The sequence below is a fragment of the Chiloscyllium plagiosum genome, unplaced genomic scaffold (genome assembly GCF_037043375.1).
Source record: "Chiloscyllium plagiosum isolate Xiang-an unplaced genomic scaffold, Cpla_swu_hap1 HiC_scaffold_48, whole genome shotgun sequence".
Taxonomy (NCBI): Eukaryota; Metazoa; Chordata; class Chondrichthyes; order Orectolobiformes; family Hemiscylliidae; genus Chiloscyllium; species Chiloscyllium plagiosum.
In genome coordinates, this window is record NW_028270186.1 from 8,009,911 (window position 1) to 8,031,086 (window position 21,176).

Here is a 21,176-nt window from a genome sequence, read left to right on the forward strand (position 1 = left end):
TGTGGCTGAACAGAGAAACCTTGGAGTGCAAGTTCATAGCTCCTTCACAGAAGCGTTGCAGGTAGATACGATCATAGAGAAGGCATTTGGTCCGCTTTCCTTTATTGATTTGGAGTGTTGAGTACTGGAGTTGGGAGGTCATGTTGCAGCTGTACAGGACGTTGGTTAGGCCACTTTTGGAATATTGTATGTAATTCTGGTCTCCTTCCTGTCGGAAAGATGTTGTGAAACATGCAAGGATTCCGAAAGGATTTACAAGGATGTTGGCAGGGTTCGAGGGTTTGAGCAATAGGGAGAGGCTGATTTAGACTGGGCCTGTTTTCCTTGAAGCATCGGAAGTTGAAGGGTGACCTTTTACAGGTTTATAAAATCATGACTGGCGTGGATAGGATAAACGGACAAGGTATTTTCCCAGGGGTGGGGGAGTCCATAATGTAAGGGCATAAGTTAAGGGTGAGAGGCAAAAGATACCAAAGGGACCTGAGAGACAATGTTTTCACGCAGAGGGTGGTGTGTGTATGGAATGAGCTGCCATATGAAGTGATGGACATTAGTACAATTGCAACATTTAAAAGGTATCTGGATGGGTATATGAATTGGAAGAGTTTGGAGGGATGTGGGCCAAATCCTGGCAAATGAGACTAGAGTAATGTAGAATATCTGGTCGGCAAGGGCGAATTACACCAAACGGTCTGTTTCTGTGCTCTACATCTCTGACTTTAATTGTTTAATCCATTTCTCCCATTACTTTACTTTGGCGGCATTACACTTTAGCCATCATATACTGAGCATTTTAAACACGAGCTGAACTGTTCATGTGAAAGACTTTTTCTGGCTCCAAGGTCACAGGTGATGATTTCACCAGCATTTTGCTGTTCACTCATGTGAAAGTTGAAACCTCCAAGATGAGTAAATGTTACTCACCAGGAAATGGCCAAAGGTTTTATGGCATTATATGTGATGTGGCAGATAGACTCACTTTGATGAAGTTCTGAAAATCCCAACACTGCAAAAGCAAGATGACAAAAGAAGTCAGGACCTGGTAATGGTATTGAAGGCAGTGTACATGTCCTTTCTCCATCATCTCCTTCTGTCCTTGATTCTGATAACTGGAAGGCAGAAATATAATTTACTGTGTAAGTACCTGTTGATGTACTTGTCCACTGCCAGCATTCTGTGACTCTTGGCAAACTATTGCCTGAAGGTTATGCTTCAATTGAATGAGATTGTGTCAAGCAGACTCTCAAAGATTCCTGGTAGATGAGCCTTAGCTCAAACAGTTACCTGATGGTTATGAAGCATGTTTATGCTACCAATGTTTGTTGGACCAATATGACTGACTCAAACCATCACTTCAACTTTTTAGCCTTGAGGGATAATGTGCACAACGGGTAAATCAGCTTCTTGATTTGACCTGTAAGTCTTAAATTCATTTGTACAGATGTGCATTCTGACTGCTTTCTCCCCATCACTACAGACACTGGCAAGAATTAGTAGTCCTTTATTTAACATAATCTGTTATATCCTTCTGTCTTCATTCTGGACTGGTTCTCCTTTTATTGTATTATGCTTGTGAGCTTCCCCTCTCCAAATGACCATTGCAAATGTCACCTCCCATCCTCTGCGCTTGAACATCAGGTGCCTTTTGTAACCTTTTCTTTGTTCCTAGCCCACCACTTAATTCCTGCAGTAAATTGTTACTAAGAAATTTCCTCCTTCATTGCATCAGCTTTCAAAATCCATTGTAAGGCAGGGTCCATGTTGTTCCCTGTTCTCTCATGTATTCCCCAACCTTGCTCTGCTTCCATTCAGTGCTTCATTGCTGTGTGGCTGATGATTTCTTTTTTACTTTGAATTCTGTTTGTAATCTCTCCACCCCACCACCTCCAAAAAACATTGTGATGCAAAGCTATGATGGTGGACAAGCACCACTTCGTGAACCATTCAGCATCTCCACTTGGGTCTCCATAGAACTACTGAGGGCATCAAGTAAGACAGAACAGATGCCAACCTCTTACCCTAAACCTATGCCCTGTAGTTTTGGACTCTTTTCCCTCCCACCTGAGGGAAAAGGCTTTGTCTATTCATTCTCTCTATGCACCTCATGATTTTATAAACCTCAATAAAGCCATGTCTCAGCCTCTGATGCTCCAGGGAAAACAGTCCCAGCCTATTCAACGTCTTCCTCAATTGCTCATTTGCTAGTTTTGAAAGATGGGAATTCCCGAGGTAGGGAAATGGGAATTAGTGATCAAGTTAAATGTTTAATGCCACGCTGCCAGCAATAACCCTGTTGCTCAGGTACTCATGTGCTGCTTCATTCAGCAAACTGAGTCCCAACTTGAGCTCTGTTCCATTTTAGACAAGCCAAGCTTTGCGTTTATTGCTAAATTTCTCCTCCAAGGACCCAGAATCATACGATCCCCACAGTGTACAAACAGGCCATTCGGGCCAACACGTCCACACCGACCCTCTGAAGAGCTTCCCCCCCCACCCCATCTCTATTGTCCAGGCTAATGCACCTGACCTGCACTATATCAGACTGCAGGAAGAAATTCACGCAGACACTGGGAGAATATGCCAAGTCCACACAGTTGCACGTGGCTGCTATGGAACCCGCATCCCTGGTGCTATGAGGTAGAAGTGCTAACCGCTGTGCTGCCTCTGTTTTATGTTGCACCAGTATGTAAATACAGGGAACTAATGGCTGGGGATAATCATTTCTTAATCTTGGTCAGATTGGGTTTTGGTTACATGGCCAAAATTCTTCTGCCATAGCCATCAGTGAACTAAATAAAAAAACCTCATTGTTTTTTCTTAGACAGTGAATAACAGGGTTGGGGAGAGGACAAATATAAATGTGTGTTTGTTACTGTCGATAATGACTGCACTTGCTGTTCGATAAAAGCAAATTAAGGTTTTTCTCAATGGCAGGGTGACATGGGTGGGGCTCGAACTCTTCAGAAAAAATGGACAACTTTCTTGAAGGCCCGCTTATTGTGCTCAGTCCCCGAGCTACAGCTTCACTTCAACAAGATCCAGACTACTTACACACTGAATGATGTCACTTGGCAGAAGACTGTGTTCTTTGGTATCTTCCAGGCACAATGGTAAGTTGAATTGGGATTCCATTCTGATTTTTCCTGCCATCAAGACTTCACTTGCACTCCCAGTACTGTTCTGGTCATGAGTTTTTCAAAAGCACTTGGCTGAGACAGTCGTGTACATATGTGGTTGATTCAAATGCCAGGTGGTGTCTCAAGTCCATAAGGCAGTATCATGGACTGACTCACTGGCTATCTGTCCAGGGTTAATAATCCCTCACCTCTGTTGGGAAAGAATTGATCTAGGGACAGAGCCTCATCACTCCTATTGAGTGTAGCCTTCATATGTCATGTGGTCCCACATGTGACCACTATAAGCCATAGAATGGCTCATTTGCTACTTGATATTGCTTGAGTCATCCTGTGCATTGCGTGAAGTTGGCGAAATTTGCTGCGTCTTGGGGCTCAGTATGTAGTTTCTACGTTGATAGAGGATGGGTTAAAATAGGAGGAGATCTGAGGAAACTGGGATTTTAGCACTGTTTGGATGTCTGATGGACCTGGCGCCAGGGCAGGGATGGTTGGTTCAACACTGAAATCATTCCCACTGTTCGTGCAAGGGGAAGGGAGGTTGTTGGCTCAACTGGAACCTTGTTGTCGATGATTTAGTCTGTCAGAATGCAATACACCCACTCTAAGTTGATCTAGCCTTCGAGAGGAAGAAAGAGATTGCATGCAGCAAAGTGAAAAGTTCAGCTTGAGCTGTAAAAAAAATGTCATGGTTGCAAATGAAATTGGAGTGAATGGCTTCCTGTCAGACTTTTTTTACACTGGCAAGTGCGGTCACAATGTTATTGCGAAGATGTGCTACAAAATTCAAGATATTGGTTCACTGCATCTGGCTCCCTGTGTTATACCCAGAGCTGGTGATTGGAGCATCCATTCCTCTTCACTCCAGCAGATTAGCCATTGGATCATGAAGGTTTGGACAAGGTGAAGTGAGTAATTAGTCCAGTCAGGGTCATTTTGCTGCCAAGTTAAGTCTGGCAAAAGTCACACCAAGTGTTGTCCTCATCCAAGATGGCTGTCCACTGATTCCCAATGAAGACAGTTTGCTTGTGCCCATAATGGATAAGCTCTGCTTTGATGCAATGTCTTAATGGCCACAGCCTACTAGCATTGTAAGCTGCAGTTCCTCGCATTTGAAGGCAGATGCTCCTGGGGCACCTGCCCATGCATGTAGAATTGAGCCAGAGTACACCTTTCTTGGGGATTGACTGAAGTGTTTGGTATGATGAGAGATGTTGGTAGGGGAAGAAACATTGTGTGTTGTGTTTTTGTTGGCAAGTAAAATGGTGCAATTGGGAGGAAGTCAGTCTCCCCATTTCAGCTGGTGTGTGAAGAACACATGGGAATAAAAGCTGCAAATGTGTGCTGTGCAGGCTGCATGAGTGAGACTTTGTGTTGATTAGTCCCTGGAGAATTAGACAAATGTGACAGGCTGGAGAATTTTTGCCTTATCAGGAAGAAGTTAGACTGCAAACTGTGTGAGACAGGTGATCAAGTTGGTGTGGGTGACGGGGGGAGGGGTGAGAGGGTGATTGCTAAGACAATATGGGAGATGCAGGTACTGCTGCTCTGCTCTGCACAGAAGGCAACACACAATCCCAGCAGGAAGGAATTAGATTTCCGAACATGCTGACGTTTCTGTCTGTTACCCTCAACTTGAGCTCGTTACCTATAAAAAGGCTGAAATGTGGCTTTTATTGTGAGTTCAGGGACGCACTTCCACTTGGGGTGAATATTTACCCAGGAGACCTTGTTTTGTGGCTCAGTTGAACTGATTCTGTGATGAAAAGCTTGTCCCAAGTTTTTGCTGAAGACACGTCCAAAAAATGTATCCACTAATTGCAATTATGAAAGGGTAAACGTGCAAATGCTGTGTGAAAAGAGAACTGTGAAAAGAGTTGAGGCAGGCAAGCTGTGATTAGTATATCTATTGAGAAGAAAAAATAATGCAGCCAACGTGGATGAGCAAAACGAAATTGGCATGGTATTGATGAACTTGTGCACTTGATCAAGAATGCAAAACGTTAGATTTGGATGTGTTTGAGCAGTTGTCAAATATATTGGAAACATGTCTGTATCTGAGCTGTGGTTCAGACCAGGCTTCTATAATTGTAGCATTACATTGACTGCTTGCAAATTTGTAAATCAGTTGTGCTTTGATCCATGGTAATTTTTTGCTTTGGTAGACGTAGTCGTTTGCAACTTAATGAATGATGTACAGTCGGTTCTGCAATGATGTGTGTTTCCTCCACATGAATTGGTTTCAACGCATTTACAGAATTTCAACCATTATATGTAGAACAGGAACCTTTGATACCAATACTGGCAAAATCTGGCCCCATTAGTTTAAATGGCGCAGCTGTTGTGGAAGTTGTGGATATAATACAAGATTGCAGCTATTGTGTTACATCAGAGTTGACTGTCCTGTCTTGGGCTGAAAAGCTGCAGTTAGGGCTAACAGAGCACTTTTACTAAGACCTCCAGCTTTCCAGAGTTACTGCTGTCAGATTTTTGAAATGAGGACATTCCCTCAGCACTTAGTTATTTCTGCAGCAATCTTTTATTTCCAAGCATGAACATCATTCTCTAATGGAGCATGCTGAAAATATGGCAGAGATAGAAAGATTTGGTCAACGGCTAAAGTTTGAGGTCAAGCTCCAGGACTTGGCAGTAAAAGCTTGGCTTTTTCGTGTACTACATACACTGTACCATCAGATGTGAAGACATTGCAAGATGGGTTTAATAGCATTGTAGAACCTCTGCAGTCAAGAAGCAGGTCACTTGGCCTGTGCAGTACACACCAAGCCTCTGAAGAATGTCCACCCACATGTAGCTCCCCGAGCCTGTGTTTCCCATGGCTAACGCACCTAACCTTGACATTCGTGGACCATGGTGGGCAACTTAATATGACCAATCTGCCTAAGGTCCACATGTTTTGACTGTGGCAAGAGACACAGGCACAGAAAATATGCAAACCCCAAACAGTCGGCTGAGGCTGGAACTGAATTCCCGGTGCTGTGAAGCAGGAGTGTTATCCACGGCACCAGACAGTATGACGTTGCTGTACCTCTCTGTGTGAGGCAGTAGAGCTGGAACGTAACTGAGATTTAGGCAAAGGAGTGATGGAACAGCTTGAAGCACTTCTGATAAATGCAATAACCATCTGTTGGTGCTGGATGCCAAGTGCCGACTGAACAATGGTGATACTGCATTTCATTTGATGTCAGTCTGTTCATCTCTGCTGTGATGGCAAATGAGAGCTTTAATGTGAAATTTTTGTTAGCAGCCTGTTGGGTGTCATGACCTCTTACTGCTTGCTTACAGGGCTGATGTGGACATGTCTGCTGTCTGCCAGTACCGGATTGAAGACATTCAACGTGCCTTTGATGGACCTTTCAAAGAATACCGGGACCAGGCACAGAAATGGGGCCGATACTCTGACAAAGTGCCAAGTCCCCGGCCTGGAGCAGTAAGTTTTTGGCGCAAGTTTATCTTGATCCTTCCATAACTAACAAACTGTTTGGATGAATTCCAGCAGAGAACGTGGAGAAGATAGTTTAAATTCCCCTTCTTTATGTTAATTCCCTTAGCACTTCATTGGTAAGGTTGAGTTTACCTGGAGATAAGTTCACGTGATATATATCACCATGCTGGGCTATTATGTGTAACCTGTCCATGTTAAGATGTCTGCTGTACTCAAGCTGCCTCCTGTCTCTGTTCATGTTCATCTTCTTAAGCTAAGTTCATGTCCTTTATTTGATTGTTTTCTGTCTTGGCTTCAAATCCTTCAATATTTGGTAATACACCTTCAATGCTGATTGGATAAATACATGGGTTTGTTTTTCGTGATGGTAACAAATAGCTATGTTTGTTTGCATTGGAAGCAAAATTCACATTTGTGGGTACTCTTGAGTTTTGATTTAAAACATAATTTTGCTGGACATTGAAATGTTATTGTCATTGGACAAGAACACACAGAAGCAGTGTTCTGAGCATGGACTATCCCTGACTGAATACCAGTTTGAGCAGCATGTGTCTATGGTCTGGACTGACAGCAAGCATGAAGCCATGAGGGAGGTACATTGCTGTTGGCTAATTTGGCATTGCACTGAATCAATGCTGATGAGGTTCAGTCTGCAGGAGTTGAGCAGCACTTGTGAAGCTATAAGTCAGTACAAGTCTCCACTTTGTGGAAGGTGGAGGCCTGCGGTCAAGGTGCAGGTTGGGTTTCCATTCAGGTTATTCCTTTGGGGGAGTAGCAGTGTGTCCCTGAAAGGCATTTCTGCTCCCTTGCAGTCCATCAGGCCTGCTTAAAACCAGATTGTGTTTCTGGGAAAAGTTATGGTCCTTTGGTTAATTTAGCTTCCTTTATTCACTTTTATTCAATATCAACTACCGTTTGTGGGCATGAGTTTACCATGAGTCTGCTTATGAAGAATTCTGGTCTGCCTGCAATGAGACAAATGTTGTGTAACTTGAAAGGGTTTAGAAAAGATTTACAAGGGATGTTGACTGGGTTGGAGGGTTTGAATTACAGGGAGAGGCTGAATTGGCTGGGGCTGTTTTCCCAGGAGCATTGGAGGCTGAGGGGTGACCTTACAGAAGTTTAGAAATCATGAGGGGCATGGATAGGATAAATATACAAGGTCTTTTCCCTGGGTTGGGGCAGTCCAGAAATACTGGGTATCGCTTTTGGGTGAGAGGGAAAGAAGTGAGACCTAATGGGCAACTTGGTCATGTAAAGGGTGGAGAGTGTATGGAACGAGCTGCCAGAGGACTTGGAGTAGGCTGGTACAATAACGACATCTGAGAGGCATCTGGATGGGAATATGATGGAAGGGTGTAGAGGGATATGGGACCAATTGTTGACAAGAGTCTAGATTTTATAGGATATCATGTCAGCATGAACGAGTTGGACTGAAGGGTCAGTTTCCATGCTGTACATCTTTTGATTCTTTGTATCTTAAGTGTGTGACAGTTGAATTACTTGATGCTGATTTAATGTCAGAAGCGCCCAGCAACAAATTTTTCCCAAACAAAGTGATTATTATAAGAAGCTAAACTCAATTGTCCCTTCAGCAGTATGGTTCAAGTTTGCAGCATCCCAGGAAACCCAGTAGCAGATCTTAAAAATGTGTTGCTGGAAAAGCGCAGCAGGTCAGGCAGCATCAAAGGAACAGGAGAATCGATGTTTCGGGCATAAGCCCTTCTTCAGGAATGTTCTTCCTTGAAGAAGCTCTCCTCCTCCCTCTACAAACTAGCTCTGATCTCCAGCATCTGCAGTCCTCACTTTCTCCTCGTTGATTTTAACCCAGTATCACATGTCTGGGTATCTAATTGCAATTTGGAAGTAGTTGGGACAGAGCATTGATCAGTATTGAATTTAGTGTGCATTCAGGCTGTTGTTGTCAGGATTACTCCCTCGACATGATTTAAATTTGTATATTTTGGATCTTGGTTCTATCAGAGTGGTATTTGATAAAATAGGGTATCTGTTTATTGTAGTGATCTGTTGCAGGAAAGGCCACAGTGACACTTAAAAAAACATCTTTTGACTCCACTATTGAGTTGGGCCATTGGAACCATCGGTAATCTGATTGGCAGATCCTGGATAAAGAGTGTCAAATGCACTGTCAGCTTGACTTGAGACCTTTTTTGTTGTTGTTGTTACAACAATGTATAACATATCCCAGGAACTTGCCTTGTGTCAATGTTGTTTGGCCAGTTACAATCATCTTGATTGAGATGGAGTTACTAGATCTTGGGTTGTAGTATCAAGTGCAGCAGTAAATGTAAATTGTTATGCCAGTAAATCTGTCAGCAGAACAAATACCTAAGTTATGCTTGTAACACTAAGGGGTAATCTCCAAATATTGCATGTAAGAATTTGAATGTAAACTGCTAACATTTTCTCATGATCTTGTCCTGGTTTCCAGTGCATCACAAACAACCATAGGGAGCTTGGTTATAACACTTCACTCGAGTTGCCTGACAACACCCTTAACTTCGCGAAGAAGCATCCACTGATGGACGATCTCGTTCAACCTGTCGGACATCAACCTCTACTCATCCAGAAAAACATTAACTACACACAGATTGTGGTGGACTGGGCATTGGCTGTGAATGGGAATCAGTACATAGTCCTCTTCATTGGGACAGGTTAGTCCTCTTTTTGGTTTTGAAGATTTACAGTAGTCTGTCAGAGAGTAGGTCTTTAGTGTTGCAATCTGGGTTCAATAAAGTGTCACAGTTTTTTCTGTAAGTTGTTACCAAGTTCCTTGTGCGTAGTGTCTGGCACATGTGGTCCAAAAGAAAATATCCACTTAATTCTGGCTGAAAGAAGAGCTATGTTATCCAATCTCATGTTTAACTGGTCAGCCCAGTGGAAGACCATGAAGGTTTGAAAGGCTGGGGAAATGGCAGTGATGGGTTGGTAATTCAAGATAACGGTTTTAAGAGAGTTGCTGTGGAAAAGAAGGTCATGTGCCTTCTACCTGTAGCTTTGTGGATGTGTGTACGACATGCTTTGGCCTATGCATCTGAAGTGACAGTTTTCAACAGATTTTTGAAGAAGGGGAGGGGGCAGTGCTAAAGAAATATGGTGGTAAATCTGAGAGTAAAGCTAATACTTTAGAGATGTGGGTGCAAATGTCACAGTAGCAGGAACTGAAATTTGAACTGAAGGGATACCAGGAATATTATGACTGCTGTAAGGTATGGCTGAACTGCAAACTGTATAATTAATTACTGTTAATGGTTTTGTAAAAACTTAAGTGCCTCAGAATGGTCCTTCAGGGAAAAAGCTTGGTTAAATTGCCTGTGTGAAGAGTAACTTTGTATGTATTGTGAACTCCCTGAAATGGCACAATCCATTCTGTCAGATCAATTGGCATGTGCAACAAGTGCTTGCTCAATTAATGATGTGCACATAATTTACATTATGAATTAAAAACAAAGCAGGGGAATATAAATGCCTTTTTTTTGGAAGAGGAGCTTTGCATGGTTGTGACAGTGCCAGCTGGTGCCTGCCTTTTTTCTGGGGTGACAGCAGTTTGCAAAGTGCAGATAGACTATGCATTAACAAAAAATGGCTTTGGGCATCTTTTGGTTGTGATGTGAACGTTAAAACTGATAGTGCCCAGGAAATTTTGGAGTTAAACATTAGCTGGATGGCTAGTGTGTTAAATGAATGTAAATTGGTAAACCTTGAACTGGTTCACCAACGTCATGTTCAGGTGAAGAAATCTGATAGAGTTAGACTGTTTAAGGGGCAGGTTACTGCAGAGAGAGTAGATCCTAATTGCCCTTTCCAAAGTGCAATGAGCAGTGAATGGTGGCCCAGCACTGTGCATAAAGTGACAGAGAAAAAGCTCACTGAAGCAAATGGACAGCAAACTACGTGCAATTGGAGTCATGTGATACTGGAGTGAACTTTGGATTTTGTTTCTGTGTGAATTTACAGAAAGAACATGATTAATAACATAGGGAAAATTTATGATTTCTCTTGGAATGCCTTTGTCCCACTGTTGACCGTGAGTTTGCTTGTAAGATGTGCTATCTTCAATCTGGGAAAGTGCCCCATGGTGTTAAACATGAACATTTGCAAGGGTCAGGAAACATCCAGCGTTCAGCTATAGGGTTGTACATTTGTTGGGACAGGACAAATTGTAAACTTAGATGACCATCATGTGCTGCTGAAACAGCTTGATTTCTGTTCTAGTTCCCTGGTTGGAGTCAGCAATGTCATATGTATGGAGTTTCCATGTCAAACAGTTCCTGGCATGTGTTTGCTTCTGAATCCTTAGGTAGAGGATGGCTGCACAAGGCTGTAATGATTGGTTCCCAGATACACATTATTGAAGAGCTCCAGCTATTTGAGGACCCTCAGCCAGTTGAAAACTTAGCCATCTCCAAGAAGAAAGTAAGTGTGTCCTCTATGTTTATTCAGCATGACCGTCAACAGCTCTGTTTAGCTCCATCCAATAAGTCAATGATTTAATCTATGTTCTGTGTAGCTCCCCAGTTTGTTTTAATGTTATTACTCTGCTTTGTCAAGATCACAGTATTAACAGTCGATCATACCACAGATGAGCGATGGAGAATAGTCCAATGTGATGGGCTTAAAGGGCACCACTTAGTAAACCGGGCAATGTTATCTACCTTTGAGAATGGTAGAAGGTACTGCTGTTGTGCAGAGTTTGAAGAAAACTTAGTAGGTTGTATTCCTTGCCTTGTTGGCCAAAATAATTGTTCTAAAGATGCTTGGATGATGAAACTTAGTGTTAGATAACACTGAACTTGACCAAGAGGACCTGTGGATTCTGAAGCTCTGTAACTCCAAACCTACATCCTGCCATGAATTAACTCTGTGGTGTCCTGCTATACCAATATATCAATGTTTAATTTCTTGACTGCAGTTTGAAATTGTTTTAAGTGATTGCCATTTTTCCACAGTTCCTGTTGAGCATCCCCTAAGATCATTATGCTGTTCATGTGTGGAGTGCTAGTACTCTTCGTTTTTTATGTGCGTTGCTTAATGTTTCTCCCAAGTCCTTGAATCTGCATTGTTACATTCTTCAACAGCCACTTTTGTTGGAAATACTGTGAAAGACCTTGAAATGTCTGCCCTATTGTAAAGGTCCTATGTGAATGCAAGTTGGTATTCAGAGTGGGCATGAAGTTCATTCTTCTCCCCTTCCTTGCTACAGAAACTCCTGTTTGCTGGATCTCGCAGTCAGGTTGTTCAGGTGCCGTTTGCAGACTGTGAGAAGTACAGAAGCTGTGTGGATTGCATCTTGGCAAGGGACCCATACTGTGCCTGGACAAAGTGGGGATGCATGAGCGTTGATGAATCATCTGGGTAAGGATCGAGTCTTGTGTTGTGATAGACTTGTTTGTTTTTTTTAGTGTGAGCACAACTGGTACCTTTTAACTCAAATAGTGGCATTCCTAATGTGCCCAGGTCTAAAATGTAATCCATCTGGGGCATTTGATATGGGTTTGGGCTGATGATGGAAAATGCCAACGAATTGGGATAAATGGGAGCTCATGTTGCACTCCTGAGTGTCCAAGGATGGTATGCTCCACATACCAGGAAGCTGTATTTTATGTGAAAATCTTTTGAGTTGTACTGTGCAGTTTCAATGTGGCCTCCACCCCTCAGACCATAGTATATTTCAAGGAATGGAGTAGATTTCATAAATGTTTTGTGTCAAGTTGGAGGCTTGGAGCTGCATTGGTGATTACTCAACTTCTCAGTTGTTGAACTCTAAGAAGGATATGAAATGCAGAGTGGCGATGACAAATCAAGTCAAACTGCCCATAAATGAATTGAGGTTAAAAGTATGTCTGCTGTGGAGGTTCAGCATGCTGAGATTTCAACGTTCCACTGGATGTGCTTCAACTCATGTCAAATCTGTGGAACAGAATCGTTCTGGACTACTGTGTTTTATGTATTTTGGTCAAGGTTAATTCCAGACAATTTATTTTGTTTCTTACAGATTTCTTGATATGGTACAGGATGTTGGCTTTGCTGATGTCACGCTGTGTCGTCACCCTCCAGGTAACACAACTGAGAGACATGGACAGTTTTCAATGGTTTTTCACGATAATGATGACATTAGGCAGATGGACAGGGAAGTTGCATTCAGTGCGCTCAGAAACAGCCTGAGGAAATGATGCTTTATAAACCTCCATGCAGATGGATGGGGTGGATTTGATGTGCCCTTGTTTCCTCTGCCTGCACTGGCAGCTCTTTTGGTGTCACTGATTCAGGGAAGCGTGCATGTTTTTGTCTGAAGTTTTGTTCTGATGAGACTTGTGCAGCTACTCTGGCTTAACATCAAGAGCTTTATTTCTACTTCTGGTCTAGAGCAATTGCATGCTGAGAATCTCAATTGTTGCTCATGTGCACTGCCAAGCTTGTATAATTTGGTTAACTGTATATGTAACTAATCTAGTTGACGCTACATTTTTGTCCATTGTAAATACCTGAAATTCAAAGGACCTTTCACACTGGTTGAAGAGTCCTTTGCACTCTGTCTGCTCTTGTTGCCCTTTTACCTATCTGAATGTTAGGTGTTCAAATACAAGTGGACATGAGGATCAAGTTGTTGATATAATTGTTGACACATGAAATGAGAACTTCATGTGCTCTCATACGGACATGAAGTGCACCACTGTATCATGATGAAGAGGAGCTTGGGACTTTGCCCTGGTTTTTGTCATGTGCATGTATTGGCTGTCTAAAAATCTGTGGGGGATGTGCTCATTAGCAGTTTGTATTTTTAGAATTCGAATTTTTAGAAGTAGCTAATTATCTATTTAAAATGTTTATTTTTAGGGTGCACAGATAGCACTGAAATGTAAAGCATTTCAGTAAATCCATGTGTACTCATGGAATGACTATCTGAGCCCTGTTGCTGTGACTAAGGTGAGGTTGACTGCTCTGATTTTATTCTGATCATGCCCTTGTAGGTGTTGTGAAAATCAAGAACCTGACTGTTGTAGCTGGCACTACCATCCTCTTGCCATGCCAACTCATCTCCAACCTGGCTGTACCCAAGTGGAAATTTGAAGAGCGAGATCTTGCTGAAGTATCTTACGACAACTATGAAGTTCAGTCCAAATCTCTGTTAATATCAGACATACAGATCCAACAAGGTGGCATTTATTTGTGTTTCTCTGTTGAGAAACATGAGCCAGATTTGGTGGGAAAGTACTTGCTCAATGTTGTATCCAATCCTGCCATGACCCTGGAAAGCAGAGCGGCAGTGAGCAATTTTGGATTGGTTTGGCTTAGTGTGTTTGTCCTGGGAGTGGTTTGCCTCTGCTTGCTGTGCGCAGTTATCTACCTGAACCGCAAGCTTAGGGAGCGGCTGGAGAAACCAGAGGTGACCAAGGAAGTAGAGTGTGTTCATGCTTACCCCACAGAGCGTATCCTGCCAAAAGAGGTTCCCAAGGGTACCAAGTTCATACCTAGTCAGACATCGAACTCTGATGAAAAGCTGTGGGAGTCACCTTCGTATTATTACTCTGATGGCTCCCTGAAAATTGTACCTGGCCATGCCCTGTGCCAGAATGGGAGCTCACCATCTCACAATGGCACTGCTAATGGAATTCCTGGGCAGCCCCTACCCACGGCTGTCCAGTCACCCACCCGTCTCAATCTGGCAAACATTCGTGGTGCAAATACAAATGGTTATATCCGGCTGCAGCTAGGAGAGGATGGTGTGGACCCATTCTCTGAAGAGTTAAGGAAGAAGTTGAAGCAGCGTCAGATGTTGCCTGATGCGAATCCAGAGGAGTCCTCGGTGTGAGCAATGGCTGGATTTCCACTTGGCAGAAGGCTACCTCATCTTTTGTGTAAATAGGACAAATGATAAACAAACACTGAATTATGGAGTCAATGAAGACTATGTATATACTCTGCAAGATACACACCTGCTTTGAAAAGATTAACAAATCAGATTGCGTACTGCAGAAGTGCCCAAAACATAATGCATTAACTTAACGCAATGTCTATATACACTGTACTGATCATCTTTGTCACCAAACTTGGTGTTAAACCGTGAACAGGATGAGTGACTCCCCAAATGAGGGTCTGTTTGCTGCTTTGTGGTGATTGGTGTGATTCACAGTGGCTGCTGCAGTATCACGTAAGTTAAATGTAACAACTTGTTGAGGGTTTTGCTGAATTGGCCCCAAATTTAATAGTTTTCACAAAGTGAAAGCATGAAGCTGAAGTTGTGGTCAAGTCTTCAGCTAGTTTTGCTGTTAATTGGGTCTGGACTGGCTGAGAATTTTTTGAAATGAACTGCCAACAATGGTGAGCTTTTGAGGTTCATAGCAGTGGTTGTCTGCTTTGTGTCACTGTTGGTGTGAGTACAAGTGAGCTCACCTGGTGTGTGTTCAACTCCCATCCATGGGTTATTTGGGGGGTGGTATTTCGAATATGTTGTTCTAGTTGCAGTCTTTTTCTCTAATCTGATCACATTGAACTGATGAAGCAGAGTAGGTTAGAAACAGAACTGGAAGTTCTGTTTCCAATTATGTGCTTTCTCTGAATCATGAAACAATGTGTTTTGTTGCTTGTGATAACTGTCTGCATTGGTTATGTCTACCCATGTTATGTCGTGTATCCCTGGATTCTGTTGCATCTTCTTATGGTATGTTCCTCATCTAATTCTGCTCCATTTTTTTCTTAGTTGAATTTAAGAGTGGACCAGAAGCGGCTGCAGTGAAGCTAACAGATTATTCTTGGTGTTAAAGTTCAAAGATGGGCATTGCGCTGAGTCAAAATCGTCGCAGTGTCAAGACCACAGCATGTGATGCTGAAACAAATGCTTATTTTCACACCACAAGGTTATTGGTTCTCTTGATTTGGGAATGAAGTGAGTGGTCTGTTAGTGATGTCTTCTGATTATGACCTGCTCAGGGTGCCTTGCTGGGTGATCTTGTTAAAATGCCCACCAGTTGCTGCTCATTGGTGTCAAGGACAAGTGCAACTTTGATACATGGTTCCAGAATAGAGACAACCTTTTGGCTTTTGCATCAGTTTCATGAAGAGTTGGCTTGGTTTTTGTCTAAGTGCACACAGAATTTTGGGAACAAATCAACCGCTAAGATTTTAGGTGGTCTCTGTACAAACATAGTACAGGATTTGGTTTGAGATGTGTTTGTAACCAAATCAAATGTGGTTTTCAAAGTGCATGTTTGACAGACAGTGAATCATTGGTGTTGAGGTTTCAGTCAGTGATTAGCAGTTGTCAAATGGTAACGAGTCATGGAGACCTTCATGGGAATTGGATATGTATAGAATGAGGAGCATGCTTCTTTGTTAGATATTGTTTGCTTATTGTCAGTGGCCAATGCTGAAGTTTGGTGAAGATGTTAGACAAGTGATGCTCTTGAAGAGAATCCTTGATTTCTGGACAAACATCGTGTTTAGAGGGTGCTCATGGTGGCAGTGTGATCAGAGGTTTAGGATGGTAATGTTAGGATGGATAGCAAGTTCATTGGAGAACCATTGCAGCTGTGTTTTGAGTGCAGTGTACATACTGTAAATCTGCATATTGTTGTGAAGACACTACGAAGTTTCTGGTCTATGGTTTGAGGTAGTGTTTGGTATACTGATTGGAATGAGGGAAAAGCATGTGTTCAAGCTTGGTAAGGGAAGAATGCAGTGTGTAGTTCAGAGGGCAGATGTGGGGAGAGTGTGCAACAGTTAATGGCTCCTGGACTTGAAATGTTATTGGAATAGGTGTATGTTTTACAAATGCAAAGTTAGTTGGTGGAAGAGGAATTCGGTCAGAACCTCTGTGCATTAGGTTCACCCAACTGTTTAATTGGTGTGTCCAAGAGGGAGGTAAAAAACGGAAGTGCTTCTTCTGCCCTTGTTGGGGGGAGGGAAGCATGAGCAAAGAGTTGTGAATTTTTGTTAGCACATTATGCAGGATGTGCTGGCATCTGAAGTTCCTCACTTGTACTTTAAAATGTAAGTTATTGAGCTCAGCATGTAATTTAAGTCTTGTACAGTCTAAAATATTTAAAATATTTTTATAACAATTTTAAAAGGATTAAAAATAAATGATACACTGTATCCAATAATTGTTTTGTGTTGATTTTTACTGTGAAATGGTTGCTTTTTGATATAATTTGGCTGGATTGTATTTCACTTTCCATTTGACACAATGGTGAGGCCATCAAGGACATCTACCCTACTCCTCCCAGGTAGTGTTGAATAGAAATAGCCCTCAAATGAGAGCATAATTTGTTGTCGTGGGTGGGCAGAGAAGATCCTCTTGTCATGTTTTGTGGAAATCATGAGTTTTCCCAGCACCTTCATTCACATTGCATCCTGAAGAAGGCATGTTAAGTTTCAAATCACTATTTCAGAAATGCGACTTGTAATGCAGATTAGAATCAAGGATTATTGCAGTCCTGTCTGTTCAGTTCTTAAGACAAGGTGTCAGTTTCACTGTGATACTGCTGAAATGATGTTCATGTCAGCTCAAACTTTTGACTTGAGCAATGAGTACAGCTTATTGGGGATGTTAGCTTGTGATCTTGGAGCGGTGGATCTGACTGGTTTGAGATGGGGCCAAGAGTAAACTGAATTGTGATCACAGTGAGAGAATGACAGTTTGTCATATTGTTGAAGTCTCAGGTGTAGACTGGGTCAGTGGAATTTGCCTCTCTGTGTTTGGACTTACATATGCACTATGTCTGGTCCTCTTGGGTGGTAAAAGTGAGCCAATAAATATTGACGGTTTATAAATTACACTTCAGCCTTCATTTCAGACAGACTGCAATGTCCTCACAGGATTTGAAATCACTATCTGGGATGAGTCAACATGGAGAGGGATTGTGAACTCATATTTAGATTTGAGCATTGTCTTGTCTGTTTCCCCTAATAATTGTTGTGTTGTTGCCCATGCTGCCACAAATAAATTTTGACTATCACTGGATTTGTCGGGTAATACAAATGAGGAAGGGGTGTCTAAATGTGGACCCTGAGGTCTTCAGGATTAATGCTGTGCTGTTGTAACTGTGCTAGAATGTGAGTTACAGACTGGAGAGTGTATCTGGTAAATGTTGACAATGATTTGAAGATGCTGATGTTGGACTGGGGTGTACAAAGTGAAAAAGTATACCATCCCAGGTTGAATTGGAAGCACAATTGCAAGATAGATATAGTATGGATAGCAAACATTCAATGAAATTACTTTGGAATGATTCTTTTCCAGGATATCATACTTTATGTATGTTGTCCACATGTAAATCAAAAGTTGCATTCTCAGATCAGTTGCAACAATGTGTTCTGTAATGTAGAAAGTGAATTAGTCTTTCCTTCAGTTTGTACAAAAGGACCACCAAATGGGTGCATAACACTGTTGACTCCCTCTCCCTTTTCATGATAAAAGGGACCTTACAGTACACATGGAACAAGTTTGAAAACTTTAGCAGGGAGCCTGCAATCATATCAGGCATATCATTGTGCAACATACTATGCCAGGAGACAGAACTTCATGGTCTTTTGATATGATATTTAAGACAAGAAACAGCATACATTGGAGGTGGCCAAGTATGATAATCTCACGAAATAAGAGTCAAGCACCTGATTTGGTTGATGTCATAAGTCGGATTGAGCATCTTCACTGGTTCTGCTAGCAGAGGGTTCTTTAAACAACACTCTGGTATTCATTGCTACTTCTGCAAGGGACTTGAATCAATGTAGAGTGATTCACAAACCCTCATTGTCATCATCTGATTTCAAATATCCACTAGGAGGTTGTTATCAAGACAAAGCTGAAAAACACAGTGAAACAATTGACATTCAAGAACAGTCACATATGTTACATTCCTCCACATCAGGATGGCACAAAATCATACTGTGTTTGCTCCATAGCAATAGCCATTTTGTAATTCCATTGTGATCATGAAAGAAAATGATATGGTAACTTGAGACAAGAACAAAACATAATTTTTCCCAAAGACATATGGGGCTTACAGTTCCTCAGTTTAACGTCTTCATCATTCACAACAGTGCCACCCAGAAGTATCAATGAACTCTTAATGCACAGTGTGAAGGTCCAGATATACAAACCAACAGGCTTTGGAATAAAACGTGGACACCAGTGATTAATTTACTTTTTAAAATTTTGTTTATTCACTAAGGGATGTTTGCAACATTCTGAATCACTTGAACCATTTCTAACAATCCTTTAAGTTACAACACTTGATAATCGTATCCATCAAGCTTTTCAATTTGCTGATTAGATTAGATTACTTACAGTGTGGATACCGACCCACCGAAGTGCAACTCACCCAGACCCCTTTTTACCTAACACTACGGGCAATTTAGCATGGCCAATTCACCTGCACATCTTTGGAATGTGGGAGGAAACCCACGCCGACACAGGGAGAATGTGCAAACTCCACACAGTCAGTCACCTGAGTTGGGAATTGAACCCGGGTCTCTGGCGCTGTGAGGCAGCAGTGCTAACCCCTGTGCCACCCCACGATATTAACTAATATTCTGAAATTAAGAAATGAAACATGATGAACAATTGCATCAAGGTTGGCCTCCATAAGAACTGAGGAGCAACCGATAAATTGCTCAAGCCTATTCTACAACTGATGACCATTCACAGTCAGTGACTTACCTGCACTATCCACAAATCCCTTCATGTCATGATTATCATCAACATGTCACATGAAGACCTTCTGGCAAAGTCAATAATTCACTACCCTCTGCGCATATTGAAGTCTGATTGATTTTTTTCTGCCTATTCTAAGATGACCACAAAACCCAGTGTGCAAATAAAATATTGGGATGGAACAAACTGCAGGGTAAAATCAAGTACATACAACTCACTCCCACTTTCTTCTGAGTCACAATGTAGCATCTTCCACACCGACCTCAGTGGACAGACACAGATCGACTTTGCACTCTTTCAATAAAACAGCACATAATTTGGTTAAAGCATGTCACACCAATGAGACAAGGCTGATACTTAAATCAACACCTGCATATACGCACCAACTGAACCTCTGATACAAGGTCATTTCACTCACAGTTAACCTGATGTTACCCACACATGCTCACCTTGGCAATTATTGTTTTTTTAAACAAGATTTCAAGCATCAGCACATTTGGCTCTGCTAACATTGAAATCCATTTGTAAAGTACCTTGAAAATGTGATTACAAACAGTACACAAAGCAAAAAATAAACTGTTCCATGAATCTAAACTCAGACATATCCATGATCTTTTGTTCAGAACCCACTCAATCAGTAACAACATTAATAAATTTTACTCACATCAAACCCCAGAAGGGTGTTGCTCAGTTAAACCCTGTAAAAAAAAGAACACTCTTGGCTGGTTTGCTCATTGAACAACTATTCCAAGTACAGGATACAACAAATGCAGTATCCAGTATTACACGAATATTTGAAGCATGCTTTAACTCCAACTAGGAGAAAGTGAGGAAAGCAGTTGCTGGAAAAGCGCAACAGGTCAGGCAGCATCCAAGGGGCAGGAGAATCAACGTTTCGGGCATGAGCCCGATATGGTTTCCTGAAGAAGGGCTCATTCCCAAAACGTCGATTCTCCTGCTCCTTGCATACTGCCTGACCTGCTGCACTGTTTCAGCTTTAACTCCAACTAGACAATGACAAAGTGCAGCCCAGGCCACAAACACCACCAAGTCAAAAACAGTATTGACAAATAAATGGCACAAAGTTGCTGTGAGTTTCATCATGAAACCTGCAATTTAAACAAGAGCACAAGTACAAAATCAAAAGTACAAAAGCAAATGTTGAGGTGTTTTTAAGTACACATTCACAATACATTCAAGGTAAATCAGTTATTTGGTTTATATGCCAAATATCTGACACTGACCAGTTCCTTGTCCAGAATAAGCTTAAGTAACAAATACAGACATACAAAAAAAGAGGGAAGAAATGTCAAGCAAGCTGAGCACCAGTTCAACATTTAAATACACATTGACAACACAGTCCAGACTTATAAACTATTTGACTTCCCTGTCAAACCTCATTTGGAATGTTTCAACATGCAATGCACAACAGCTCATCTCGGCCAAACAGTAATAAGCAGCTGCAAACATCTCAACCAGTTCACAAAAAGAAATGTTATGGACACTCCCAATGGTCTGAGGAGTCCAAATAAGGAGTTTGGCAGGACTGGAGCCACTTCAGCATTCATCACTGAAAAAGGAGATATACCTCTGTCCTAAGTGCCTGATGGCAAATTTATTCTTTAATAATCTTCAGTGGCACAGATAAGGTGCTTTGCATCCAGTATGCAATGTCAAAACTTAAGAGCTCAACTGTCAAGTAGTACCAAAGATTTACAAAGGACCTGACAGGCAACCTTCCCTTCTGTGCAATGACTTGCCAAATGAAGTGGTACATGTAGTTTACATGAACAATTGAAACATATGGTGGGCAGGTACATGCAGAGGCAAAATTTACAGCTATGTGGGCCAAGCACAAATGCTATCACCTCACTTTGGGAAACCTGGTCAACATGGACAACTT

General features: G+C 41.9%; 1 protein-coding gene across 3 annotated transcripts in view; it reads left to right on the forward strand.

Annotated features, from left to right (window-relative positions):
• Window positions 1–16,713, forward strand: part of sema4c (sema domain, immunoglobulin domain (Ig), transmembrane domain (TM) and short cytoplasmic domain, (semaphorin) 4C) — a 124,284-nt gene extending 107,571 nt beyond the window's left edge. For 2 of the 3 annotated variants that reach the window (XM_087984256.1, XM_043681283.2), the window contains 7 exons: window positions 2,935–3,110; window positions 6,438–6,582; window positions 9,050–9,272; window positions 10,919–11,034; window positions 11,822–11,973; window positions 12,614–12,675; window positions 13,590–16,713. In XM_087984256.1, coding sequence (XP_087840382.1) covers window positions 2,935–3,110; window positions 6,438–6,582; window positions 9,050–9,272; window positions 10,919–11,034; window positions 11,822–11,973; window positions 12,614–12,675; window positions 13,590–14,431 — 1,716 coding nt within the window. In that variant the 3' untranslated portion in view covers window positions 14,432–16,713. The remainder of the gene's footprint in view (window positions 1–2,934; window positions 3,111–6,437; window positions 6,583–9,049; window positions 9,273–10,918; window positions 11,035–11,821; window positions 11,974–12,613; window positions 12,676–13,589) is intronic. The other variant, XM_087984255.1, reaches the window with a different exon arrangement.
• Window positions 16,714–21,176: the final 4,463 nt, after the last annotated feature.